The following is a 26,984-nucleotide window of genomic DNA, read 5'->3' as shown; positions in this document are numbered from 1 at the left end:
GGAAAAGAGGGCAGAAAACTGTATGGCAACAGCACTTTTTCATGATTGGAAAGTGTTTTCCTTGTGAAAAGGCAAAAATAAAACTTCAAAATAAAGGAAAAGGAGGAAGTGAAGGGTGGGTGGGAATAAAAATCAAACATGCCTGTGACTAAGACATACAATAAAATCTATTTACTACCCAAATAATTCTTAGGTGCAAACAAGGTGGTTATGACACTCTCAGATATGTCTGCTGCAAAACAGTAAAAGGTAGAGGGGGATTGATGTCCTGTTCCAGTTCTTTCTGTTCCACATCTCGCCTCTTGAGTTCTGCTGAATGTGACATTTTTCCCTGGCACCTAATACACAGAACTCTGCTGCTAATTTTGTGCACAGAGTTCTCATGCTGTGTAATTTGAGGCCAGAGACTCCTCCAACAGCCTGCCAGACGGAGTGCACACCCTTCAACACTGCTTCTGCTGCAGAGAAAGGGGGGATGGGACAAGGAAATGAGCCAAACAAGAAACAAGAAACAAGCTTCCAACCTTGTCTGAGATGTTTAGCCAATTTTTGGCTCTTAGATTTATCAGGGATCTATCTCCAGCTCATCCTGTTCAGTTTGTCAGAAGATGCTTGCAGTGGATTTGCCAGCAATTGCAAATACTCAGTCAACTTAGGATGCACACTTTTCCTTTTTTTCCTCATATTAGATTCTGTCTGGCTGCTCTAAAACTAAATCATGCTGTTGGCCACAAGGGTCTTTCAGTACTGCCCTGATGAGATAGTATAAAAACTGATTTCTGCAATATTATAATCAAAGATTTGAAAGGGAATCTGTTTTCTCTTTCTCCCCACCTTGGTTAACATCTTTGCATCTCACAGAGATAGTCTTTACTGTAATACATTCTACTAAAATGAGAATGGTCAAGTAACCTTCAAAAGATGGGCTGATGTGCTCAGTAGGGGATTGAACTGGATGTCTTCCCATTAACTAACCAGAAAAAACAGACTCCTCTCTTTGCCTCCAGTGCCTTTTAGTGGGATCATCACTTTCCACACTATTGAATTAATCCATTTTCAATACTACTTACTTCTTCCTTGGTGCTGATATTGCCAGAAGGAGAACACCCCACATTACTCTATTCTCTCCACTCCAATCTTCTTTCTCTTGACTGTATCACAAACAGACAGTGAGGGGACTGTAGGATTAAAAAAAAAAATCAGAACTTTCATAACAGAATTGTATCAGTAACTTCTTTTACTGTAAACACTTTATGTCAGAACAAAATCAAAATAATCTGCACTGCCTAAAGATTTCTTTGGATGGTACAGCATCATCCTCACTAATGCCTCTTCTCTGATAATTATTTTCACCAGCAGTATCAAGCACAAACCTAGTCTGAAAAAAAAAAAAAGGAAGGATCTCAGGCCCTGCTGTACAGTGAGTGCTATGATAATCCACAGACCCATCTGAGACTAATTTAAATCTTTCTTTAGAATTTGAGAAGAGCTGGGACATCTTCTGCTGTTCACCTGCAAGAGAGCATCGTGATCTTTGACACCCAGAGAACTTTCTTTGAACTTTCTCTGCAGTTCATCTCATTGTGAAATATGTGCCTCTGGAGAGAGAACAAGGAAAGGAAGGCTGGGAAGAGGAACACAGTCCTTTGTTCTACATCTGGGAAGTGGGATAAACCAAAAATTATACATAAAAGTTAGATAACTTCATATACTAATTTACTACAATCACTAACATGCTCCACTGAAGAAAAAGGGAGGGAAATGAGGGAAAACATAGGGACAATGCACAGCTGACAAAAAGAGTAACATAAAAAATAAAAATAGGGATGTGTGGAAACAATCAAATGTAAGGAAGAATTGGGAAGAATCTATCCTTTCTCTAAAGAAATGCAGTACATTTCCAAATTTGACCCACATGTGTCTGGCTATCTAATTTATGAGATGTGAAGCTGACCACCCAGAAGGTTGGCTATAAATTATATCTCTTAGATATGCCAATATGATTTACATTAGGAGCTAGGAAGGGAAAACTGATGAATCCTGACCTTACCCTCTGGGGAACTGCCTGGAATATACTCTGTTGGTACCTGAAAGTCTGTAGATGCCCTGAGGTAGTAATATTCCTTGCCAAGACCTCTGCATCATAAAAGGTAATAGATCAGAGCCTTTTTTCCACTGTCTGACTGCATGGCTGCCTAGAACAACTACAGTCTCAGATCCACAACAGTTGCAATTTTGCTAAGTCTTACTCAAATCCTTGCTTTTTCCTCTTCTTTCATAGATCTTTGTTGTTTAGCCTTTGTTTCTCTCTCTATACTTCCACTTTGGTTTGTTGGGGATTTTTGCAGTAGCAAAACAGTAGCCAGTAGGTCAAGAGTAATTCTTTTCCTTGTCTTATAAATGCTTATCAGGCTGTATCTGGAATACTGGAAGACTGTATCTGGAATACTATCACTTGTTTTGGACCCTCAAAAATAAGACAAAGAGTGACAGTCTGATAGACCTCAACCAAGGACAAATAAGGCTGGAGAGCACAATATTCAAGGTAAGGTTGAAGTAAATGACTTCGTTTAGCTTAAAAAGGAAAAGACTGGGAGGGAGATATAATTGTTACTCTAAATAAACAAAGTGAAATTAAAGAGCAGACACAGCTAGACTCTTCTCCTAGGTGGACAACGAAAGGACAGGAGAGAGAGTTGCACAAGCAAAAAAATCTCAGTGGAGATAAAAAATAATTCAACATGACACTGGAACAAGGGCCTAGAAAGACTCTGGGATCTTTATCATGGGAAATGTGCAAACTTTGACTAGACAAGTTTAACCTACCCTTTATATTAGGTCATCTTTGAGCTATTCATTGCATACATGACATCTGGTGGCCCCTTCTAACCTTACTTATTCTATGTTCAGATCCCAGATGCTATCTTCAGACAACCAAAGCCTCCATCAGAGTTACTGGCCAGCCAAGACAATCTGCTTGACCTAAATTAAAATCTCTCAGGCATTTGGCAACCATGAACGTTTCAGACAGTCTATGATACGGTGCTATAAAATTAAATTTCTTTTATTAAAAAAAAAGAATTAGATGAAACCCACGTTTCCATAAAATTAATACTTCTAAAATCATTACCTTTAATACCATCATAGTAAAAAGTACTGATGCATATTCTCAGATTGGAAAGAAGAAGAAATCCACTGATCTCCATGCCTTGCTCATACTTCCTGTCTTGTTCATCTGCAAATTCTTTTCTCCTTGATCACCAACTTTTCCCACCTCACCATTTTCCCCTGGAAATGGTGAAATTTTTCATCCCTCCCCAAGCCCATCTTCCTCCTCAACTTACTTTTCTCTTCGCAGAACCTTTTATTTCCTTTATTGATCCCAACCTTTGTCCTTCTAGCCTTGAACCTCTGAGCTGGAAAATAATTCCTCAAGGCACCTCCCCTAAATAGCAGCTAATTATTTGGCTTTGGGCCTGCACCTGCTTTGTCAGCTCTCTTGTCATCAAGTCTATCAAGTGTGTGGGGAAGCTTTGGAATGACCAAGAAACCTATAAACTGACCTGGTAATCCCAGGAAAAACCTGGTCTGCATTAATGATACTTGTAAAATAATCAAGAGAGCTTGAGAGATGCATAAAGCACCTTTGAGCAGCCTTCCTCAAATGTTCTCTGACACTTCAAATATTCAGTGCTCCAAAAAGGGGGAGGAGGGAAATATGTCTGCCATGAAAATGAATAGAGGGACTGAAATTATGCACCATACAACCACTGGACCTGCACTAATTTTATTAGTAACTAATACATTTCTTTGGGTTTTCTTTTGCCTTAGTAGTTTGTCTCCCATTACCCTCAGTCTCTTTATTGCTCATGCTGTGGCCTTTAGACATCAAGAGTCTTAGTAGAAGAAATAAAACAGTTATAACATTCACCATGCCTGGCATGCTGACACAGTGAAACAAAGGATGAAGAAACATTTATACAACTTGAAATTGGGCTCTTTAGGCTGTTAACTAGTGAGCAGTCAGAAAGACTGCAGATTTTATTAGTGGACCTGATTCAGAGAACAAAAATCACAGAAAATAACACTTTCACTTAAGTACATAACTCCAACTGGTATTTTAGAGATATAACTTGAAAAGTCAGTGACATTTTGCTCTCAGTTACAGAAAAGTTACAGTTCACATATTTTGAATGCAAGACATGGGGCTTACCAGTCCACCTACATCATCATGAAAATATACAAAGAGTTTATGAACATAACAGAAATTTTATACTAGAAAAATTGTTAATTTATCTCCTCTTGAATCCATTTTCTGATTCATCAGAGCAGACCTGTATTTCTAATCTGAATACTTTCTTTTCAGTTGTTGTTGCAAAACACAAAAAAATTTGAAAACAAAACACACTTGCTTGACTTGGCAATACAGTTCCAATTCTTACAGATGACTGTCTTATGCTTTCAAAGTCTATCAGATTTAGCTAGGCTAACAACAGACACTCTGCTTTTACATATAATCCTTCTGCAAATCTCAATAAACTCTTTGCTGAAATAATAGCCATCCAGCTGCTAAACCCACAAGATAATTAAACATTCTATGAAAGGACATTTCTTTTTAAGAAGATTGAAATGTTATCAAATTATGACTCCCTCTTAGTTTGAATAATAATTATTCAAATGCTTTTTTCTTTTTAACCTTTTCTCATGTAAGTTCTCTCTGAGGCCCTTGGGCAATAGAAAAACTAAAAATGTAACTGGGATAGCAGAAGGCTATGTGAAAAAGGCAGGAAAAAAGGCATTAAATAGTTACTTCATTCTCATTTAAACTCCAAATCTAGCTTCAGAGGGACTGTTCATAGTCTAAAAGTTAAGGGTAAAGAAGACTTTATCCTTAATTTATCAAAGTGCAAGATCACACTGCCTTTGACATAAGAATTGTTACTTGCTATGAGACATCTAAGTACAATACTTAAAATAGGCCCCATTTACAGATGGATCTAGAAAATTTGATGCAGTATAAAACAAGAGAGAAAGAAGCATCTAGGAAGAGAAACTTCTAGTAATTTCCAATAAGTCTATTCTCCAAATAAATACCTGAATGAGTTTTCTTGTACTGATTTGGTTTGAGTCTCCATTTTGACTGGACATATGAAATACTGCATAATACTTTACTAACCACAGAGAAATTGAAGAAGGTGTGGTAGCCTTGCTTAAGAATGTGCACTTGAATTAATGCTGACAAGGAAATCCAAAGAGTTACAAACATGACAATTTATTTTTAAAAATGAACAACAACAAAAAACATAGTGGGGAAAATAAGTCAACAATGGCTATTTTTAAAGGACTAGCAGACCATCTAGAACCACAGGAGAAGGATGTTTGCTATATACTACTGATTCCAGTCAAGATAGCCCCTCTTTCACTTTGGAAAGGGAACAACTCCCTTAATCACACATTTGGCTTTCTTTCTCCAAGTGTCTATATCTACAAAAATTACTTCTTGCACAAAACCTACCTATTTATTTCTTTAAAATATGACTGTATGGTGTGCTACCATTCTAAGGGAGAGTCTAGCAGATGTTTTTGTTTTGCTGTCTCATCTTCAAGCTCCTTTTAAGGAGCTATTAGTCTTCCCAAATCCCCCAACTAAATTTATCAGCAGTTGTTTGCAGCCAAGAGTTAAGCTAAATTAAACTTTGAAATCCCTGTACAGTGTATCAGATGCACTTCTCTTAGGGGAGCAGAAAGTTCCAAATGTTCCACTTACCAAAATGTAGAAGAACTATGTTTTTCTCTATAGGTTTCTCAAAGCTTCTACATATTTTTCAAGATGACCACAATTTCCCTGATTTTATAAGAGCAGGAACTCAGCTATTGAAACAACTTTTTATTTAACTCTACATCAGGTATGCACTTGCTCTTTCCACATAGGTACATACTCTCCTCTACAGGTGTAGATTATGTAGGGAGGAGAAATGTATGCACACACACACACACACTCTCTCTCTTAGGTTAAGGCTGCAGGCATGCTTGAGGCATCTGTTCCAGGAGACACCCACAGTGAAAAGGTATTTATCTACATCTCTCTCTCTCAGCATGTATGTATCCATTCCCCAGCCTTCATCCTCACACAATCAATCATTCCCTTGTTTGCTTATTTATGAGTCTCACATACTCATAAGTACTTACTAGAACAGATATTTCTCCTAGTCTTAGTGAGTAATAAAATACACAGTGCTTTAAAACTTTGTATGTCAATACTTGGTTAGCTTTGGTGACAATATTTGATAATTTCTCATTCCAGAACTGTATTCTTCTGTGGTTCTTCCATGTCAGAAGATGGACAATTATGTATCCTTACATACACACACACAAAAAAAAAAAAAACCCAAAACCAAAGCAAACATCACAACAACAAAAAACCCCTCAAAACAAAACCACAAAACATAATATGACAGTCCAGTATGTACTCTTTCTTATAAACAATAAAAAAGCACATGCATAGAATACGGATGCTTAAGAAGAAACAGCATAAGAGACAAATCTTCTACCTGGTTTTGCCTTTAGATTACAATCTAAAACATCAGTAGTTTTCATCAGTCACTGATATCTAACAAGAGATCAGCACCCACATAGATTTATGGTGTCAATGAAACTCCTAACCAATTGGCCTTCTCTCTGCAAAGTAATTATTCAGTGCTACTAATTGATCCCCATCACATTGCAGTTCCTGAGAAAAGCTCTGGAACAGGACCATGGTGAAACGTCCATTAAAAACACCACAAGACTCTCAATGACAACTGTGGAAGATGGCTCAGACCCTCAAAAGACATCTGAGTTGAAACTGCAGCTCTCTGGATTTAAAAGCAATTCTTGCAAACCAGGTTACATTAAACTGGTGAAATAAAAACAAACTTCCTCTCCCAAGACTTCATAGCATTTGCCCTGAGGCCAAATCAAAGATTTGTTCACAAAATCATTTGTCTATCTCTTACACCAGTTTTGGGGTTTATTTCAGGAGAGAAATTGTCTGTGAAAAGTGTGATTTCTGCTGTCTTTATTCCCATGGCTACTAGAAACTGCTAGAAAGGGAATTGGGCACATCACACAAAATGTCAGGTTAACAAATACCAACACAACAGCTCAGAGAAACAGACACTTTATCACACCTTCATCCTCCCATATCACACTAAAAGAAAAGGGAAAGAAATCAACAGAAAACTAGCCAAAACCATGAAAGGCAATCAAATACATCCTTCAGAAACGTAAGCTCATCTAAAAATAGTATGAAAGGTTAAGCAAGTCACTTGGTTTTACTCATAGCAGTAATAAAGGTCTTTGTAAGGGTTTTGCACAAGTTCTGTGCTGTTACAGTAGCATCTGTCTCCTCATTGCTGGAGAAAAACCCTGGCAAGGATTTAAAGCATGTATAACCTGAGAGAGGAATCATCTGTCATTCCCTCACGGGGCATTAGCAAACTTTAGCTCTCCTGGGAGAAGGAAGAGCCCCACTCGTCCCCCTGTCTCTTGTGAACACAGCTTTAAGCATTTTTTCAATATGCTTATGAATACAGGCTTATGAATAATGTTAATAATTGGAACAAATCTAGTTCTATTAAGAAGGGGTAAAAGAAGCCCAGCTGAAAAGAGACAATGTTCTGTGCAATAAACAGGGTGAATACGGTGGTAAAGAAGGGGTCAAGTAACTAACAAATCCTCTGAGTGAAAGAAATTATCTCTTTGCTCCACCCAAGTGAAACTGCTGTCACAAGGTATACTTGTCACCAAAAAGAAAAGGATGGTCCATTTTGGATGATACCACCCCATGACAGGATGTAACAGGCAATTTCTTGTGCCACTGTACTGTGTGGTCTTATGTAAACAGTTGATTTGTTGATGTTTCACTTGTCTGCCCTTTAACAGGTGAAAGTCTCTAGGCAGCCAGGCCATAGTAACAGAAGACATAGAAGCACGTTACCTCTGAGATCAACAATGTTTTTAGTATGCCCTGGTATTTGCTTTTTCCTTCACAAATTACAGAGCAGAATTGTCAACAGAAGTGCAGGAAAAAGAACCGAGATCATAAATTTCAGAGGCAAAATGCTGCCAACCAGCACATCACTTGTGTCTCACAAGTCTCTGCATCATCCACAAGCAAGTTATTAATTATCAATTTTCTGAAATATCTCATTCTTCTTCAAGACAGAAGCTTCTGTGTCCCAGTGAGATCAAAACTCGAAAGGCTCAGAAGGCTATTGCCTCTTACAAACAACCAACAGAATAACAAAGCCTGAGCCTAAAGTGCTGATGTATCTCTACCAAATGCATTGATGCTCTACTTCTATATTACAACTTCTCTTACCTACACAAGGCATATATACAAAGTTTCAAAAGCAATTTGAATTCAAAAAGGCCCTGCAATAGTATGATTTCTGCAAGAGATTGCCACCATGAATCTTTTGGGGAAGGAGAAACAATACAAACATCTCCAAGCAAAAAAAGTATAGTATGCCCATAATGAGGATCAATTCAGATGTGCAAAATATAAAAAAACATAAGTTTCTATAAAAATGGTTAGTCCAATAAATCTATATCCTTTTTGCAAATCATTTTTAAGTAGTAGGAATAAACTTTTTCACTTTCATAGGAAAATAAAGAAATCCCTATACATAAAATTTTGAACAATGTGATGATTATCAGAAGGAATATCTAAAAGGAACTTGTAAGTTGAGATGCAGTGGAAATGGCAGGGGAAATATACTTCCCTTAGGAATATGCCTGTGACTCTTTCTTTAGTATTTTTTTCTCCTGAACAGGAGATAAAGATTTTACAAGAGATAAACTCAAATTTTCAATTTGACATTTACCTGAGGGGATCCCAGGTGAGTGCTGCTGGACGAGCTAACACTTAAATGTCTGTCCATTCTCTTAAGAAGTTTAGAACAGGTAGCCAGAACAAAGATTTCCTTCCTGTAGCCTTCCATTTAGGCAACCTAAAGATATAGAGAAGTGAAAGCACAGGAGAATTCAATTTGGGTCAGATTCAGGCCATGAACAACATGGAGATATTCTTTTAGTGCCAATAAGATCATTTTGTGTGTATTTATTTATTAACAACTGTACTGATGCTGTTCAACTCCTTTCATCAGAGTGACTGAAGCAGCATTTCAGAATAATGACTTTTATTTACTGTCATTCACCTTAGCTGGATTCAAATCATCACTTTAACTTAAGAAGATATCTCATTTACCAATTGTGTAAATGGAAGAACTGTTTTCTAATGAAATATTGACAATAAATAAACAGCTGACACCACAGTGCTCCTGTTCTGGTAATAGTTATAGACTTCCTTATCTAGCAATTTACACTTGAGATGTTGACAGCAAAGCCCCAGCTTGCCATTTGAGCATCACAGCTATAAAATTCTTCCCACTTGCTGTTAACCCAAGTTAACAGCATGGGTTAACCTATGGGTTAACCCATGTTAACCCACGACTCCTTTACAAACCTTTGACTTTTAAATCCATCTCACTGGGCACTAATATCTCTGAAATAAATTACAAGTGCATTAATTATTTTTAAGGGAAAAAAAGACAAGAAAAAGAGAGGAAAAAATAAGAAAAAAAGAAAAAAACCCCAACAGATTAATCAAAGAATGACTATCAAAATTTGGGTTACCATAGGTTTCCAGCTGCTAAAACTAAAGTCCAATTTCCCCAAAAGCTGTTTACCCTGATCTAAATACTTTGACTGTTCTCCTACCAGCAGCCTAGTATCAATAGGAATAAGTAATGAAACCATCTTTCTGCTGTGCTAGTTTTTCTGGAATATAACCCCTGTGGTAATAATTACTTGGGGCTTATCCATCCCAGTGTGAACACCACCCAAGTGTCAATTATGACAAATGTCTGATACCCACAAGTGTCTGTTGTAAAGAAAACCAACTGTTTCCATTCTCTTAACCTTGGGGTCAGGGTTTCCCACTGGGACTAACAGCTTTTTTTCCTGCTGTAAATATCCATTTGAAGTTGCTAGGAGGTGTTATGATACACAGACCTACTCTTTCAGCACTTGCTTTTTTCTTCTTTGGTAATTTGAGCCTAACTCTCACCAGGGGTTTACACCTATCTCTGGGTTTTTATTTGTATTATCCCCTCTGGGTGAGACATTTTACTTTCTTTTCCACACCATTTGCAATACAAGCTGGGGAGTCCCCAAAGCCCACTGGTAGCATGGACTAGTAATGACCTATTTCATACCTCTGGGGTATCTCTTGCAGCTATTTGCTATCTTCAGCTTTTGAGACAATTATCAGAGGAATGGAAAAATCAGTTAAAATGGAACCACTGAGCTTTGATCCTAGGAATACAGACTTCCCTCAGGCAAAGCCAAGAACAGGCCATTGAAGAGGAAATTAAAATTAGTATACACAAAAGAAAGGACACTTTCAGTAGTGTAAGCAGTGACAGTGGACATAAAAAAAAGTGTTTTGGAGGAATGTAATCACAAAGCAATCAGATTACACCTTCCCCTAATCCTATCCCAAATCACAACCATTCTGGCTCAGGAACTTCACAAGCTGGATGTGGCCTGTAGGAGTTTGATAACCTTCAGTGGACCTCTCTTCCATGAATTTGTCCATTTTCCTCTCCAACATATAAAAGTGCTCATCATCACAACATCCTTGGCAGACTAAAGGTTTAAGTTGGTCATCTGGAAGAATTTCATCCCTGAAAGGGTGGTTAAGCATTGGAATGGGCTGCTCAGGAGAGTGTGGGAGTAACCATCCCAGGAAGTGTTCAAAAAAGAACTGGATGTAGCACTTAGAGCTGGTAGTGTTCAGTCAAAGTTTGGACTTGATGATCTTGGGGGCCTTTTCCAACTTTAATGATTCTGTGATTCTCTTCCATCTTTAACAAATAAGGAAAATCTATGAGGAGCAAAAGATGGCTGGCTGCTGTCCTTGAAGACTGAAGTTGCTTGTCACAACACATAGCAGACATATGAGATAGCAGCAGGTCAAGCTTCTTCTTTTAAGGTGCTATGCTAGTGCTGTGAATATACCATCCCAAATTTTGGATACATTGGCTAATAGGAACATGGAGCACCTTATTAGTTGGATTACAGTTATTTATGTGTGGTGGGAAAGAGAAAAAGAAATTATAGTGGGTGAGCATCCACAACTCTGCACTGTACATGTATCCTAAAGGGAAAACCCAGCCCTAATCTTTTTGTGAATGAACCTGACTGAGATGATAGTAAATATGCAACCACACTACCAAAACTGACAAGTGCAGTAACACAAACTTCCTCCCTAAATTCTACCATTTCATGTAGGTGAAATCTCAGGATCTCAGTGAGCCACAACTCTCCACACCTTCCAGCTTCAGGAGGATTTGTACCAATCACCTAGAAGTGTCAGATTTTGATTGTATTCTTCTTACAAAAAAAAAAAAAACAAACTCCCAACAACAACCCCCACTTTAATTAATTAAATACTTGACACGTAACAAAGACCTCACCATATGCCCAGTGTGGTCAAAAATCTGCTTCTCTCTTTGTAAATAAGCCTTAGTAGGAACGAACTAAAAGGATAAGAAAGGATTTCCACTAATCAGGATTGCTTTCACATGGCTGAATTACACAGAAGAATCTCAATGACTGGCCCTGCTCTCCTTTCACCAGTGCACAAATGCAGCCATTCCAGTGGCACAGACAGAGATGGAAGTCACAGTCCATTAGCCAAAAAGACAGTCCTACAGTCCTTATCCTCTCTAAGCTGCCAAAGGAAGGTTAAAAATTGTTCTGGCAGCTACCAAATGGAAATTAAGCATGCAGCTAACAACCATGAGATACTGGTATCTCTAAACCAGAATCTAACCCTGGTACTACACCAAGGGTTTATAATATGGGAAAGGGCAAACCCTTTCCCATATTATATGGGAAAAATATGTATTATATTATATTCCCAAAATATGGGAATGGCAAACTCCACATGATTGAATTTAGCAAACAGTATACGATGACTTATATTGTTCCAAAGGAAATGAACCATTTGGTTGAAACATCTGGACCTACAAGAGCCAGCTACTTCACACTGTAATTATCACCTGCTCTGAGCCAGGGTATGCACACAGCGTTTGTGAGAAATTAACAACACTGCTGAAAAGTAGCATTACTTCCCATACTACTGCAGTACACTGAAAACTCAAAAACCACTACAGGAAGTGTAATAGGAAAAAAAATAAGAGAAGACAAATGATTGAATTAACCTTTGTCATGTTTGATTCAATAAAGCTTCCTCTTTAGAAATTATCTAAAGCTGATGGAGTACTTCCAATTTATCACAAAACTCAGCATCTAAATTATATGGGCAGTAGAGAAATATTTTTAAATATTCCTATCCTATACATACATCAATTATCTTTCCTCACTTCTACGATCAATTTATCAAGCTAGAAAAATCTGAGCTTTTGCAGCACCTGACTTTCCCAAAAGATAATTTCCATTATATCACAAAACCTTCGTTGCTTTTAACCCAAGAAATGTTGGGTTTGAGTGTTGAAACAGAAAAAAGTTGGTTTTTTTTTTTACTCATAAATGTACTACAGATAAATGTAGTGCATAATCCTTCATAAAATGTTTTCCCACATCAGAAAAACATTAAATATCAGGAAACACGTCCCCAAATGGATTACAGAATGGCAAATACATTTCATAGGCATTTTTATTGTTGTTATTATTGCTTGGCAGAGTAAAAATAGAAGTGTCTTCAAAGGTGTCTTTCCCTGGAATAGGCAACTCAGCATAAAGAGAATTTATATGCTGAAAAGGTTACAGTCAATGTATTATGGCTGTATATATAGGATCTTTTCATTTATAATTCCCTGTCTCTCCCAAGAAAGCTCAGGTTGTAAATTTTTTAAACTTCTACAGCTCCTTGCCCAATGGGGCCCTGAATGCAGATTTTGCATGCCCCTGTAAGTATGAGCAATCAGAATTACACAATTGAGTTTGTTGTTGCGTGCAGGAAAAAAAATTTTCTGACTTCCTTCAAGGCCAAGAGGTAAAGCTGAATGTTGTAGCTTCAGGTGCAGGAAGCAATTTAGAGCTCTTCTGTTTTGTTTCAAGTAGTATCTGTCAACGCTAATGAAAGAAAAGGGCAAACTCCAGACCCTATCTTTGCTTTTCCTCACGCCAATGAGGGGGGTTACATCTTCCTATTCCCTTCATCAGCAGAGTCCCACCTCTCGAACTGAACTTCCTAATGCATCATGATCTCCCCGATGCCACTTTCATCCAATGTATGATTCATGGTCCTTTGCAAAACGGTTTCCCTTGCCAGAAAAACATTAAAAATCAGGAAAAATGTCCCTAGATGGATTACACAATGGAAAATAGGTCTCAATGGCATTTTCATCATTGTTATTTGCCTATTTGTCCCTTAACAGCTCACTTGTACTGCTTGCCTCTCCCCTCAACATTCAAGTTTCATGCGGACCATCAGTTTGCCAATGTAATGGGTTTTCACAGCCAGGGAAAGGTAAGCGCCAAGGATTATTAATAGCGTTCCTCTGTTAGTTAAGGGAAAGATAAATGTGACACCACCAACAAAACCCCTGAATATCTGATACCAGTGAGGAGTGGGTATCACCTGCCGAAAATAGAAAGAGCGACAGAGATTATATAAGTGGGGTTCCTACCCCGAGTTCCACCTCTTTTTGACCACCTCCCTATCTAACACCTTTTCAAGCGTGCTTACAAGAGATCCAAGAGGTAAGTAGCAAGAAAATGCTCAAATTTCCGCAGCAAACGTGAATTCACCAGCTACGGGCAAGAAGCAGGATCTTCGCAGATAAGGGTATCTTCTATCACTTCGGCATCATTCCCCTTTCCATAAACAAAAGCCCAGAAACAAAGAGATGCAAATCTCTCAAACATTGAGGAATCGCTTCCCTCAAAGGAGACTCCAAATAAGAAGAATAGATCATTAAAAGGAGTACATAGGTGAGCTCATTGAAGGGGAATGAGGAGAAAAGCAGGAGAGAAGGTGGAAATGACGAAATTGGGAAAGGGGAGAAAGAAAGTGAACGAGAGAGAACGAGAGCAAGGACTCCCGAAGAGGTTTTACTGAAATAGCCAGCTGTGAACCAAAGGCAAGCAAAACCACAAGATCCAGAACACGTCTAGAAATGGCACGTCTCTTTCTGCACAGATGACTGTAAGCGATGGGATGAAGTTGCTCTCTTTGGTGTGGTCACTAGGAAGCTAAAGGAAATGTGTCACCTTTTTTGCAAAGGACCGCCGTCTTTCTGCTTCAATTGTTGGTGTGAGGGCTTCGTGCTGTTCAGGAAATTCTCCCTGGTTTGCTTTTGGCAAGGGTGGGCTGATTTCTACTTAATTTCTTTGGTCGTTTACTTAGTAACAGTATCATCATTCTGGTGTTGGTGGAACGGGGAGTTGATCTACACAAAAGTTTTGGTGCAGACAACTTAGAAATCCATGGTGTGGATTTTGCAAATAGTTCGGGCAGGAAAATTGGCAAAATCTCAGAGATAAAGGAAAACGCGTCATTCATCTCGCAGGGATGATGACAAAAAGATGAAGGGTCGAGTGAGAAACTGTCAACTCGTGCAACACCTTTTTTATTAGTATAACAGTATAGACTGCAGGTTGGTGGTTAAAAGGGTCTGGAAATTTGCTAGCTGTCCTTAAAGAGAGACACTGCTGAGGCTGGAGCTGGGCCTCAGCCTCTCCTCCATGGCAGATCCCAGCTGTCCACTTCGCAAACCCTGTGTCGCTGCTTTCACCTTTCCGGCTGTGGAGGGTAGACACGGCTTCTGAGCTGGGGGAAATGTTATTTACGCTCTACAGATGGCTCCACCTGATCTGAAGCCTCATTTTTCTGACACCTCTCACTTTTCGCCTCCACAGCATGATTAGGCCGTAGAGGGCTGACAGATCCGATGACGGAGGGAAAGCGGGGCAGCTCGCGCATCGTTAGGGATGCGGAGGGAGCCGCCCGGCTCCCATCCCCAGGACACAGACAGGGAATGCGCCTCTGGCCGCTTTGCTTGGCATGAGGCTACTTAAGCTGATCGGCGTCTGCCAGCACAGCGGGCAGCGCTGAGCATCGCCCCTGCCAGCCACCGACTCGAGTTACCCCCGAGGGCAGCCGTCCAAATGCGCTCTTGCCTTGTCAGCAGAGCGCGGCTAACACCGAAACGCGAGTCACCCGCCAGGAGAGCATCTTCACTGGAGGCTGGGCAGGTGCGTTCCTGTTTGTAGGGACCTAAAAGGAAGCTCCTGGCTCAACAACGGGTTTGTAAAAGATTCCTAAGAAAGGGAAAAAACTGCGGAGACTGAGGCCCAACTCCTTTTCAGACCACACCGGTGCCGCACGCAGCAGAGCAGGGAAAGCAGAGGGCGATGTAGCATTGGGCCGGCGGGGTCTGCACTGGCAACAAGAAGAGATTGTCCTCTCTTCCCTCAGCTATGGAAAGGTAAAGGGACGTCAATTTCATAAGATAGGCACACTGATCTCCGGCAAATAGCTGCATATACTGATGGGTCTGCACCAATCCTACGTTTAAAACGGACTAACAATACGCTCCTAACGCTGAACTCCACTAAAGCAGGAGACCCCAATGCTCCGAGTGCTGTCTTTACTGCACCCTCCCACCTCCAGCTCCAAAAGAACGGGGGCTGCTGAGTGAGAACGACCCAAGCGAGGTGTGCAGAGCTCTTCTGGGGGACTGCTGTTTATCTCGGTCCAGCATCCCAGCGCTCAGCTCCTCTTTCCCTGTAGAGCAGGGAAGGATGCGTTCAGCCTAGGGAGAGGGACTTGGCTCTACCATCCATCTCCTTGTTTGTCCTTGGAGAAAACTAAGCATCTCTTGCATCTCGGGAAATACACGAAAAAAAGGAGGCCGGGGGTGGGGGGGAGAAGTTCCAACGAGAGAAAAACGTCAGTCCCTTCCACTATGAAGAGATGACCTTTAGGAAAGAAAAGGAGAAGAAAAAAAAGGGGAGGGGGACACCCCAATGTCACCTCCTCCTCAGTCCTGCGTTCAGTGTCATGGTAATGACTTACCCATTATAGCTGAACTTGGGCCATGGAAAAAAAAAAAAAAAAAAAGGACAGGGCTCGTACTTTTAAAAGCACCGAGCAATTATTGACAGCACAACCCGAGGTTCTGCACAAGCCGCCCCCTTTTCGAGGCTGCTCTCCGGCGGCCCCATTCAGAGGAGAGGTGTGATTGTGGCAGCGGGACCGGGCCGTACCCGTCGATCGCGCCCGGGGATCTCGCTGCCACCACTCTGTCCTCCCCCGTCTCTCCTGGAGCAGCGATGCCAATACTCCTGCAGAGATCTGCCCTACTACTGGGCCCTAACCTTGGCTACCTCAGCCTAATGGCTCCTGCCCAAACTCTGAGAGCAAGTTGGACTTGCCATATTTTATGTGAAAAATGGGCACAGATTCTTGGAGAAAAAAAATAACCCTAGAAAACACATTACAAATCCTAAATGCTTTTTTTTTTTTGATGCTAACGGGAAGTGCCCGGTCCTGCCTGAGAAACCCACTACTGCACAGGAGCTCCTCACGAGTGTGTTGTCACCTTGCATCTCGTTTTGCCGTACCCTATCACGGAAGATTCTGCAGCATATTGTGCATTACAAACGGGATCTGTAGGATTCGCTGGGATGTGATAATTAATTCAGTGAGGAAGATGCTTAATATGGACTGGCCTGAAAGAAAAAAGGTCTAAAAGAAATATGTGTGTGAAGGGGAGGGGGAAGGGAGAAGGGGGAGACGTTTAAAGTGGTTGAACGATAAGGCAAATGTTCAAAAGCTACATAACATTTGCTTCCCGACCTCAAGAGTAGCTTGAAGCTTGGCATATGCTGCAGTTCCTTACTCATCACCGAATATAACTGGTAAAGCTCATTCTGACTTTCTAAATGAAAAGGCTCTGCTCTGCACCACTAGTTTGTCCACTGCACCCGAGGACTTGACCTTGGCAAAACTCTTTCTCCAGCCGGTATCACAGCAGCCTCTGGCACTGCTCCAGTAAGGCTTAGGCTCCAGCCTCCCAGGAAGCGACCCCCACCTGCGTCCTCCCCCACCCCAGACCCACAAAGGCATCCCCCGTGCCCTCTCTTTAGCTGAACCCTCGCGTCTGTGGACTACTTGGTGCTCTGCAAACGGGAGAGCGACAGCCCACAGCACTTATCCACGCAGAGCTATAGAGCTGGCACGGGTCCAGCCTTTCCCGGTGTGCCATCCCCACACAGCACTGCAGCTTTGGTCATATGAGCAGAAATGATGAGAAAAGCACTTTTTAATCTTTTCGCACTTGCTTCCCTGTTCAAACAGTTGCAGGATGGCTATGACTGACTTGCTCAGCGCTGAGGATATCAAGAAGGCTGTGGGAGCCTTTTCAGGTGAGTGCTTTTTTCCTATTTTTTTTTCTTCTCTCTTTTCCTCCTTTCATCTTTTCAGGTTAGGATAGCTGTGCATTTATTTCAGCTATGGGAAGATTAGAGGGACTAGCTAGACAAAATTTCAAATGAGGATGTGTTTTCAGATGTTCAATGAATGCCTCTGACAGGTTTATAAAGTACAAGGCTGCATCCTCAGCAAAGTTGTCCGGCACGTTACAGAGGCGAAATATTTATTTTTAAGGAAAGTAAGCAGTAACTGCGGAGAGACTTTGCTTCTACCGAGAGGATACTTTCAAAGGGAACAAACCCCTCGGCAAACCAAGCTGCATTGTATCTTGGTGTGGGATAGAGAAGTCAGCAGTGGATGTCAGCAGTTTCCCACTCATTCCTGAAATTTAGTTTCAGATGTTACAGAACTGCTGTTTCCCATTTCAAGGATTTATGAAACCACTCTGTACTTTCTATGCAGAGTCCCCGGGTGGGCTTTGCTTTTCGGGATGGACAGAAGGCAACAGTAGAGCACGGGTGCGGGTGCACTGCTCGACTGCAGGGGCTCCCTGCAGGTCGAATGGCTGCAGTGGTCCACACTCCCTTTTCACTCCTCCGGGTATCAGATGTTCCCTACCCCTCTCTTTCATCGCGACCCCCAAAACTGACAGCAAACCCTCTTCGTGTTTACAGAGATTCAGGTAGTTAAGGTTGCTATCAAAGAAAGCCAGAAATCCTGCTCCGGGATGCACGTTATCCCCCCCTCCCCCAAACTACCTGGCTGACCGCACCATCCCGGGAGCCGCCTCTGTCAGTCCTGCTCTGTGCGATGACCTTCCCGAACAGACAGAAGAGCAGGACCCGCTGAGCCCGGCTCAGCTCACAAGCCGGAGTCAGAGGGAGCGACAAATTGCTTTGCTGGATCCAGCAGCTGTTTTACTCATTAGCTTCCATTGTTCTATGGCCATCCCCAAGTCCCGGAGCAGATGCAATTAGCAGCAACTAATGACAGATCTCAGGCAGATCACGGAAGACTGAGCCTCCTTAATTTTATGTAATAGGAAAATTTAACGCGGCGGGAATAAGAACGCATGAGGAAGGGAAAAAAAAGTCCACCGCACGTTTTGGAGGTCACTGTATGGTATTTCCAATCCACATCACAGTTGTTAGGCTACCTGGGTGGGACAAAAGCGGGTGCGGTGAAAGGACAAGGGAGGTGGAGCAGGTAAACTCGGCTCCGATTTCAAGGGCTCTGGGTTGTTTGTTTTTTTCCTCCCCGGAGACAGCTCCTCACAAGGTCTTGCAGGCAGCGCGCCGCGCAGCACTCCCTTGCAGTGTCTGAGCTCACACACCACGATTGCACATTCCTTCAGCGGTTGAAATGGAACACTGATTTCTAGTAAGTCTCCATGAAAAAAAAAACCCACCAAACAAACAGTCAAACAGTGCTCTGAAACGCTTCTCGCCAATGCTTGAGCAAGAGCATTTTTGGGGTTTTTTTCCCAGGGGTGGAAATGTTAAAAAGTGACAGCTATGTAACAGTCAGTCTGCTCTCAGATGTCTGTTCTAGTGTAAAACTTAGCGGAAAAAAAAAATAAAAAAAAGAAAGCTTAAGGCACTGAGGTGAGACCAAGCACGTTAGACCTCAGCTCCCAAAGCTCCCAAGTCTATCACAGACTTCTTGTGTGACCTTGGGCAAGTCTCATCCTTCTGTAGCTCAGCTCTTCATCTACAAAATGGAGACATTGCCTTTGTTTATTTCCATTAGCACCTGTGAAGCACGGACGATTACATTGAGTACACTCAGCTCCTACCGCAGCTGGGCTCCACTGTTCCTCCCAGGGCAGGAAAAACAGCAGCATGGAAGAAAACCACGGGTATGTGTTGGTGTGTGTGTTTCAATGACTTTTCTAAGCAGTTTTCTTGTTCTTCATCTCTTATAGCGGCTGAATCTTTTAACTACAAAAAGTTTTTCGAGATGGTAGGATTGAAAAAGAAGAGCCCAGAAGATGTGAAGAAGGTTTTCCATATTCTTGATAAAGATCAGAGCGGCTTCATTGAAGAGGAAGAATTGAAGTAAGTAAAGTTACATCCTTTCTCAAATATCCCTGCTTTAAGGCTCTAATTTCCTGTGGGTTATTTTTACAAGACTCTAGGCAGTAACATACAGCTGAAACTCTTGAGTATAGTATTTGTGTGCTATGCCAGTTTTTTGCTGAGCACATGAGCTGAAGAGTGTTGGAGATAGCCAGTTGCCACTTGGATTGCAGGATCCCTGAAACACATGAATGGTCAATACCTTACAGGTAGTTCTTCAGCCAAATGCAGTTTCAGAGTAAAGCACTTCTGAATGTTAAAGAAGGTCAACAACAGAAGACACAACGCCGGATTCCAACTTGTGTCTCAAATCAGTGGTACAAATAGATATGAAGTGTAATTGTTCTGTGGGGAAAAAAACAAACAAACAAACAAACAAACAAAAACTCCAAACAAACGTTCTTTTACTTTCTATGCCTCCTCCTTAGGTTTGTCCTGAAAGGCTTTACCCCAGAAGGAAGAGACCTATCAGACAAAGAAACGAAGGCTCTTCTGGCTGCTGGAGATAAGGACGGTGATGGTAAAATTGGCGCTGATGGTATGTAATTAGAGGAGTAAACTTTGACAGTAACAACCGAATATTACCCTTACACACAAGAACTGAGGAAACCTAGGAATCACTGGGGGCTGTGACCTTCTGAAGGACACAATTTGGGTTTAATGAAATGCCAAGTCCCGCTCCATTTGCTGCACCTTGCTCAGAAGCGTTAGAGGAAGAGGAGCTGAGTTGTGACACTAGAGGGGGCAGGAGCTCACGGAACCCGGCTGTGGGTCGGGCACTCCGCAGAGCAGGACTAAGCACCCAGCCAAACTCTGCTTCACTTATTGTAATTTGTCTGTTGATAGCAGGGAGTGAGGATCAGGACACTGCGAGTTCAGAGACCGAGGCTTGACTATGAAGCGTGGAAAGAATAAAAGCTCAGCGCCAGCATTTATGCTCGATGTTTAGTTAGCAGGAAAGTAATGACTTTGCATGACTTAGCAAAGCAATGCTCTTAAAATTCAAAGTACACCCATTTGGCTACAGAATTTCTATACAATAACAGTCTATCTAGCTTATGCTAGTGTTTACATGGGTCTTAACACCTAAGAAAGCTTGTCAGTCCCTTTTACTGCATATGAGATATACAAGAAAAAAACTTTTCTTCTCACAGCATTGCTTAAAAAGCTAGTGCTGTTTTCTATTCCCCCTTGGGATGAATCAGCTTAGCCCACACACAAAATTTCTCATTTTTCCTCTTTTTTCGGAGGTGACAGTGAATGAAACACACTGAAGGAGACAAGAAGAGATGCAATTCTAAACTAAAGCTTTCCTCATTGAAGGAGATAGAAGTTTGTGGCCAGAGTATTAAATCACCTAGAGAACAGGCAATTGCTAGGGTTTTGACATATCAATAAGCCATATCATAAGTAGAAATCTAAAAATACCTAAACCCTCTCATATCTCTCTGTGTTACTCAATCTCTGCAATTTAAAAAAACTGTTATCTCAAAAAAAAATAGGTCAATTAAAAGAGAAGTAAAAAGCAAAATTAACTAACACAGTCTCCCAGCTTAGAAGACAACACACAAAATCAGCCACTGACATATCAGTCAGGAGATGCACACTGGCATATCAGTGACTATGGCCATGTCCCTAGACCAAAGCCTCTTAATTTCTCCAATCATCACTTTATAATGGTTTAGGTGAAGCTCTTGCTAAACTTCAGCAGTGCTGCTGAATCCAGCGTGGGTGTCATTTCTTGAAACTTCATATTCTTTATTATACAGGTCTTCTTTATGCACACTAAAATTAGTGATAGTATTACTAAAATCACTGAGTCAGTTTTTCAAAAGAAAACTTAATTCAGGTAAGTAAGCTTACAGCTGATCCACCAGCCTCATAACAGATAAATTTTCAGCTATTCCAGAAGGATGCAAATCAAAACTAGTCTTAATTGGAATAAAAGAACAATATTGCATAATGATTTTGGCTTGTACAAGAAAATATAGCATTAACCTTCATATTTAAGATTACCATAACTTTTCCTTTGAAACAGTGCCTGAAACCCAGTACATTGTAATAAAGCAATATGAAATGCCTCTTTTCCTTATCTCTTTCTTCTGCAGCTTTTACTGTTCCCTAACTTTGAAATGGAAATACTCTGTGTTTACACTTGATAATGAGAAGAGAATGATGTGCTTTTTTCTTTTGATTCTTCTGACCATATCCCTACCATACAACACTAACAGTTTCTTTTCCATTTCTTAAATTGACTTTAACAGCCAATTTTTACAACAGAAAGGCTTGAAATACATACAAAAGTTAACAGCTGAGACTGACCAAAGGACAAAGAGGACAGATACTTCCCAGCTTTTCCTTTGGCCCATAAATCCAATCCAATAATATAACTGCATATGTAAATAAAACGTAAAGTCACAAATTTACATCCCATTCATATGCAGTATTGTGATGCTGTATTTCTGTTGCAAACCAATTTTGCTTCCCTGCAGCTGAATTGTCAGGCATCACCTCCACCCCTTGTTTCAAACATCAGCTTCCTAAATAACTATACAATTGCAAACAAGCAGCCTTTCACAGAGGTTAATGTTAATTCTCCTGATGGCCCTTGAATGCTGTCCCTCAGGAGCCCACAGCAGTTGTAGGAACTGATCTTTAGGGATTTTTAAAACCACAGAGATAATGAGCTCAGATGTATCATCACAAACATTAATCCCAACCCAATCCGCCTTCTTCTAGCTGGGGTCTCACATTACAGATTTTCTCTCTTTTCTTTCGATTCTTCTTTAAACCTTTTCTCATTTCTGCAAGACCATTCAGCTCTGAAATAGTTTCAGCAGTTTACCTCTTGTCCGATCGGTTTCAACTTGTGGCCGATAAAGCAGTTTCAAAGAGCTGAAAACTTACAGCCATTTCCTGTAAGACCTGATCATCTTCTGTGCAGTGTCAGACCCCCTCCACATTCCACCAATGTGGTCAGAAGATGATGAATCTGAAAAAAATTGCAGGTCAAGACCAGGTTACCTCATAACACAAGCAACCTTATCGTCTAGATCAGGCTGAAAAAGGATGCTGAAGTAGCTCTACTAGCTTCAGGAAAATATTTATAAGAAAGATGAGGAAAAAAAGGAAAATTTCTAGTCATAATGTTGTTTTAAATCTATTTTGTGTATTAGCACTGGACATGGAGATCATGCCTTTTAGTTTCCTGATATTAATAGACTTGAGAAAGTACATAGAGAGCTTTCAAAGATCATGCACTGTGGGCAGCACAATCCAAATTTTTATCCCTGTAAATCAGAATGTTGTAAAAATGTGACATTAAACATGCAAAATAACAACTATTTAAGTCATGACCTTGCCAGGTGAAAGCCATAATAACAACAACAAAAAATATTTGGAATTCCTTCTTTTCTTATCCGGCTTTGTCCTCTTCAATCTTCTAAAATAAACTAGCATAAGTCATTACTTATAAAGTTTCCTAAACAGATTTGCTGTTGTAAAGAAAATGTAAAAACCACAATCTGATGAGAGAAATCACGAGCCTACAACATGTCCTCTGTAATCATGTCTGTCATTTCAGTAAAATACTAGAGGGCATGCATTAGGCTGGTATATAATACTAAACTGTACTGAACACAGTGTCCTCTCCTTTTAAGTCAGAGCTCTGACACAAAACAGATAGTAAATTATTTTACAAGACAAAATGGTCTAAATCCTTGCAATTTAAAGCCACTATTTGTTCAAAGAAAGACATAATTTTGTTTGGAAGGGTAACTCCAACTGGAAACAAGGATGTAGTTGATCACAAGGATTCCCTCACTAACAGGCCAGAGGCAATAACCATTTACAAGGGAGTGATATACCCTGCCTGATCTCAGAAGTTTTGCATATATGAGTACACTTTGTAACAATGCTTCTATAAGCCACCTGTGGTTGGAATAACCTTCATACAAAAATGAGTAGTGAACTAATTTAGAAGATTATTCAACTGGAACATCTTTGAAATATTTAAAATACATTGAAAATCCTGGGAAAAGTGAAATTGTTGCAATCACTCAAGAAGGAGTATTTTATGGTTTGCTGGCTATTACAAAGTACCTGTAAAATATATTGCTATTAAGTGATAATGGCACAATCAAAATGTATTATAGAAAATATTTGGCTGCAAGTCTGAATAACCTTTTCCAAATATATTCTGTAGATACAAATTATCATAAAAGGTATTTAATTTAGCTGTAATAAGTATGACAACTTGTTTTAATGGTATATGCATAGTTAGTTTTCCCTTTTGGAAAGGTTTGATCCATTACAGTTCATGTTTCTCTCTGCAGGATTTATTCACACAAAGATTTAATAATCATGGCCTTTCTCCTTTTCTGACCAGAATAGCTGGGGTTTTTAGCACAAGCACTTCATGTTATCTCTTAAATTCAGTTTGCAACACTTTCAATCTACGTACCCACCATGTACAGGATTTATAGGTGTTTTGTGTTAAGTAATCTGCATCACTAATCCTAATTTGGATTTACATCTTTCAAAACGATGGATAAATTTGGAATTGATTTAAACCCTCTGACATTTTTTATTTCTCAGTCTGGTTTGTCTGCATTTGGCAACATATTTTTTGGACATGCTATCAAAAGTGCTGTTTGCACACAACAGTCAATTAAGATCTCACTTGGTTAGAGTTAAGCATTTTTCAATGGAACACCAGAATATTCTTTAAAATGCCTAATTTTAATCTTCTATCTTTTTCAATTGCCAGACTTTACTCTTCATTATGTCCAACTTCAGTATTTTTTTATTGAGCCTTACAGACAACTCCCTCTCCTATTTGCCATTTTCCTCTCAGCTGATTATGTTAAACCCATAAACCACTCTCTCTGCATATCCTCTAATCCCTTTATCATCTTTGTTGCTCTTCTTGGGATTCCCTCCAGTCTGTCATTTTCAGTGCTCTGAGGCACATACAACTGTGCAACGCATTCTTGTGTGTAACTCTTCCAAGGTTAGATGGAGTTAGGAATTATAACCAGTCAGCCATTCACCAGGACACAAATGTGCCTTTTTCATGCTTTATCTCCCTGCTGAAATGCAGTATATATATTAAAGCATAGAATAACCCTAAATTGCAGATAGATACGTTTACATAAATATTATGGATGTATCACTAATAAAAGCCACAGGGTAAAATCCTGTCTCTCTGACACCACAGGAATTTTTCTCATTCTTACAACACAGTCAAAATTACATAGGTTGGTATTAGCCTTCTGGTTTTGTAATCTGCCATTTTCACTCAATTTACAATTACAAAATTGAGTTTAAATGCAATATAATTATAATATGGGACACAAATACTTTGAAAGACTCATTAATGATTCTCTTTGCCAATCTCTGATATAAAAGAAATTTATCTCACTGCAAGATTAAATTTCTGGTTCTTGCCTTCATCCCATTGAGATTTAGAAATAACTGAGAACTAATCAAGTTCTTTAGATAAATAGTGGTGGAAGTCTTACAGTCTGGCATGTATAGCATTTCTCCCTTATTCTCAAGAAATCCTTTCATTTCACTGTAAGATTTCCCAAATCATACTTTCCCTTTAATTAACTTGGATTTCTTTATTCTTCTGTTAATGTGACATTTCTGCTGCACCAGTGACTCTGTATTCATTGTAATATGCTTCCTCCTTCTTTAAATTTTAGTTTTTAAAATATTTTTAAAAATTCTTTCCTTTCTCCAGAATTTGCAACTATGGTGGCTGAATCATAAAGGCTTTGACCAATGCAAACCCTTCACCCATCCTTCACTGCCCAATTCCAACCACCTCCTGCTGACTGCTTTGGCTCCTGTTCTATTTATTTATGTTATTTTATACTCCAGCTCTGTTCTCTGCAATCCTGCAACTCTGTAATTGTGCTGAAAGACACTGTTAAAATAATAAAGGTCACATCAATCTGGGCTTTCTTCTCTCTCACTACAACTTGTTTCTTATTTCATGTAGGCTTGGCACACGCTGAGAGAAAATGTTACTAGTTTTTTTGCTGACATCCCTGCTGCTTTATCCCTAGCCAGGGTAAAGTAGGAAGAAATTTTAAAAATTATTTCGGATAAAACACGCATATAATGAGTCATTCAGTCCAAGTCCTGAACTGTGGCAAAACTGACTGCATTATTTTTAAGCCATCCCTGCTAAATGGATGCATACTCATAGCCTGGAAAATCTCTAGTGATGGAAAATCTCTAGTGATGGCAATTACCCAACTTCATTTGGCAGTTTGTTCTCTCAACTTAATCAGTGTTATAGCTAAAAAGTATTTCCTAATATTTAAACTACATCTCCCCTACTGCATTTTGGTGATCAGTAAATTGATTGTCATCTGTATCATTTGTTAAATTTGCCCAGTGCTGGGGGATTTTTGGATAAAAGCTTTGACAGGAATATCAGCTGGTGCCAATCATACATGAAGATAACTTCATAAACTATTAAAAAGCAGTCACTTCGGAAACACAGGGTATGCTTACTAGCAATGTTACACAACTATCTAGGGCAGGAAGAATGGCATACTCAGAAGAAATAACAATATGAATTTCAGGAAAGAGAACACCAAGATTCAGGTGTGACGCTGCAGTTGATAATCCCACTGTAAAAACAGTAAATCAGAAAATCTCATCCAAAAAAATTTATTCTAAAACTTTACCAGATAAGTGAATATCTTCTTTGGAGTTACATATAGGAAACTGAGACTTATGCTAAGGAAATGATTAGACAAGAGTAAGCCTATAACAGAGCTCAATACTTATTTCCCAAATCCTGTTCAGCCACTTTGGCACCAAGCTTACACTTTTTACCGGAGTTGTTGGGGGGTGTTTTGCTTTTAAGCAAAGACAAAAGCAGGGGGGAAATCTTTTCAGGCAACATCTCCCCCACATCTTAACAGAACATTGATTATTACTGCAGTAAAAAGGAAGGGTATTTTCCATTTCTGTATTCCAAATTATTCCCTGCAGCAATAAAACCTTATTCAATTTAGACTTATTATCACCAATTTAGTGGAGACAACAAGATAAGGCTGAAACCCTGTCATCATCACACTGTACAGAACACCATCCTCTGCCCCAGCGATTACCCAATGCTACTCGGGAAGCCAATAAACGTTCCTAAAGCCATTTTAGATCCTCACTCTGTAGTAACTCGCAAGGAAGACTTTTTGCTGAAGATGCTGTGCGTTCAAAAGAAATCCTTTGGTTTTGCACACTGTATATACGGTTCTGAAGGATGTATTGATTTTTAAGTATTCTAAATAAAGCAAATGAAAACGGATTGCAGTGGAGCGAGTTTATTTCCTGCTTTTTCTCGGCAGCTGCTGACCTCGCGTGGCAATAAAGCCTCATTACAGGAGCACACAGAGATACCGAAAAGGCATCCGGCACCCCGCTACTGCAGCAGC

General features: G+C 40.0%; 2 protein-coding genes across 4 annotated transcripts in view; one reads left to right on the top strand and one right to left on the bottom strand.

Annotated features, from left to right (window-relative positions):
- The window catches only part of NCF4 (neutrophil cytosolic factor 4), a 37,647-nt gene extending 19,213 nt beyond the window's left edge, over nt 1–18,434 (bottom strand). For 2 of the 3 annotated variants that reach the window (XM_071422786.1, XM_071422789.1), the window contains exons 1-3: nt 18,211–18,434; nt 8,868–8,993; nt 1,071–1,178 (exon numbers count right to left, since the gene is read on the bottom strand). In XM_071422786.1, the coding sequence (XP_071278887.1) occupies nt 1,071–1,114 (44 nt within the window). In that variant the 5' untranslated portion in view covers nt 1,115–1,178; nt 8,868–8,993; nt 18,211–18,434. The remainder of the gene's footprint in view (nt 1–1,070; nt 1,179–8,867; nt 8,994–18,210) is intronic. The other variant, XM_071422787.1, reaches the window with a different exon arrangement.
- On the top strand, nt 16,855–26,857 carry PVALB (parvalbumin). Its single transcript, XM_071422790.1, has 5 exons — nt 16,855–16,938; nt 17,378–17,445; nt 19,377–19,509; nt 19,959–20,068; nt 25,277–26,857. The coding sequence occupies exons 2-5, from the start codon at nt 17,385–17,387 to the stop codon at nt 25,303–25,305; spliced, it is 333 nt and encodes a 110-aa protein (XP_071278891.1). The 5' UTR covers nt 16,855–16,938; nt 17,378–17,384; the 3' UTR covers nt 25,306–26,857.
- Nucleotides 26,858–26,984: the final 127 nt, after the last annotated feature.

This window comes from Agelaius tricolor, unplaced genomic scaffold (genome assembly GCF_023055355.1).
Source record: "Agelaius tricolor isolate 1412-34295 unplaced genomic scaffold, bAgeTri1.0.p SCAF_3, whole genome shotgun sequence".
NCBI lineage: Eukaryota > Metazoa > Chordata > Aves > Passeriformes > Icteridae > Agelaius > Agelaius tricolor.
Note: the sequence above shows the minus strand (reverse complement) of the source record. Positions and strands in the feature narration are given on the sequence as shown.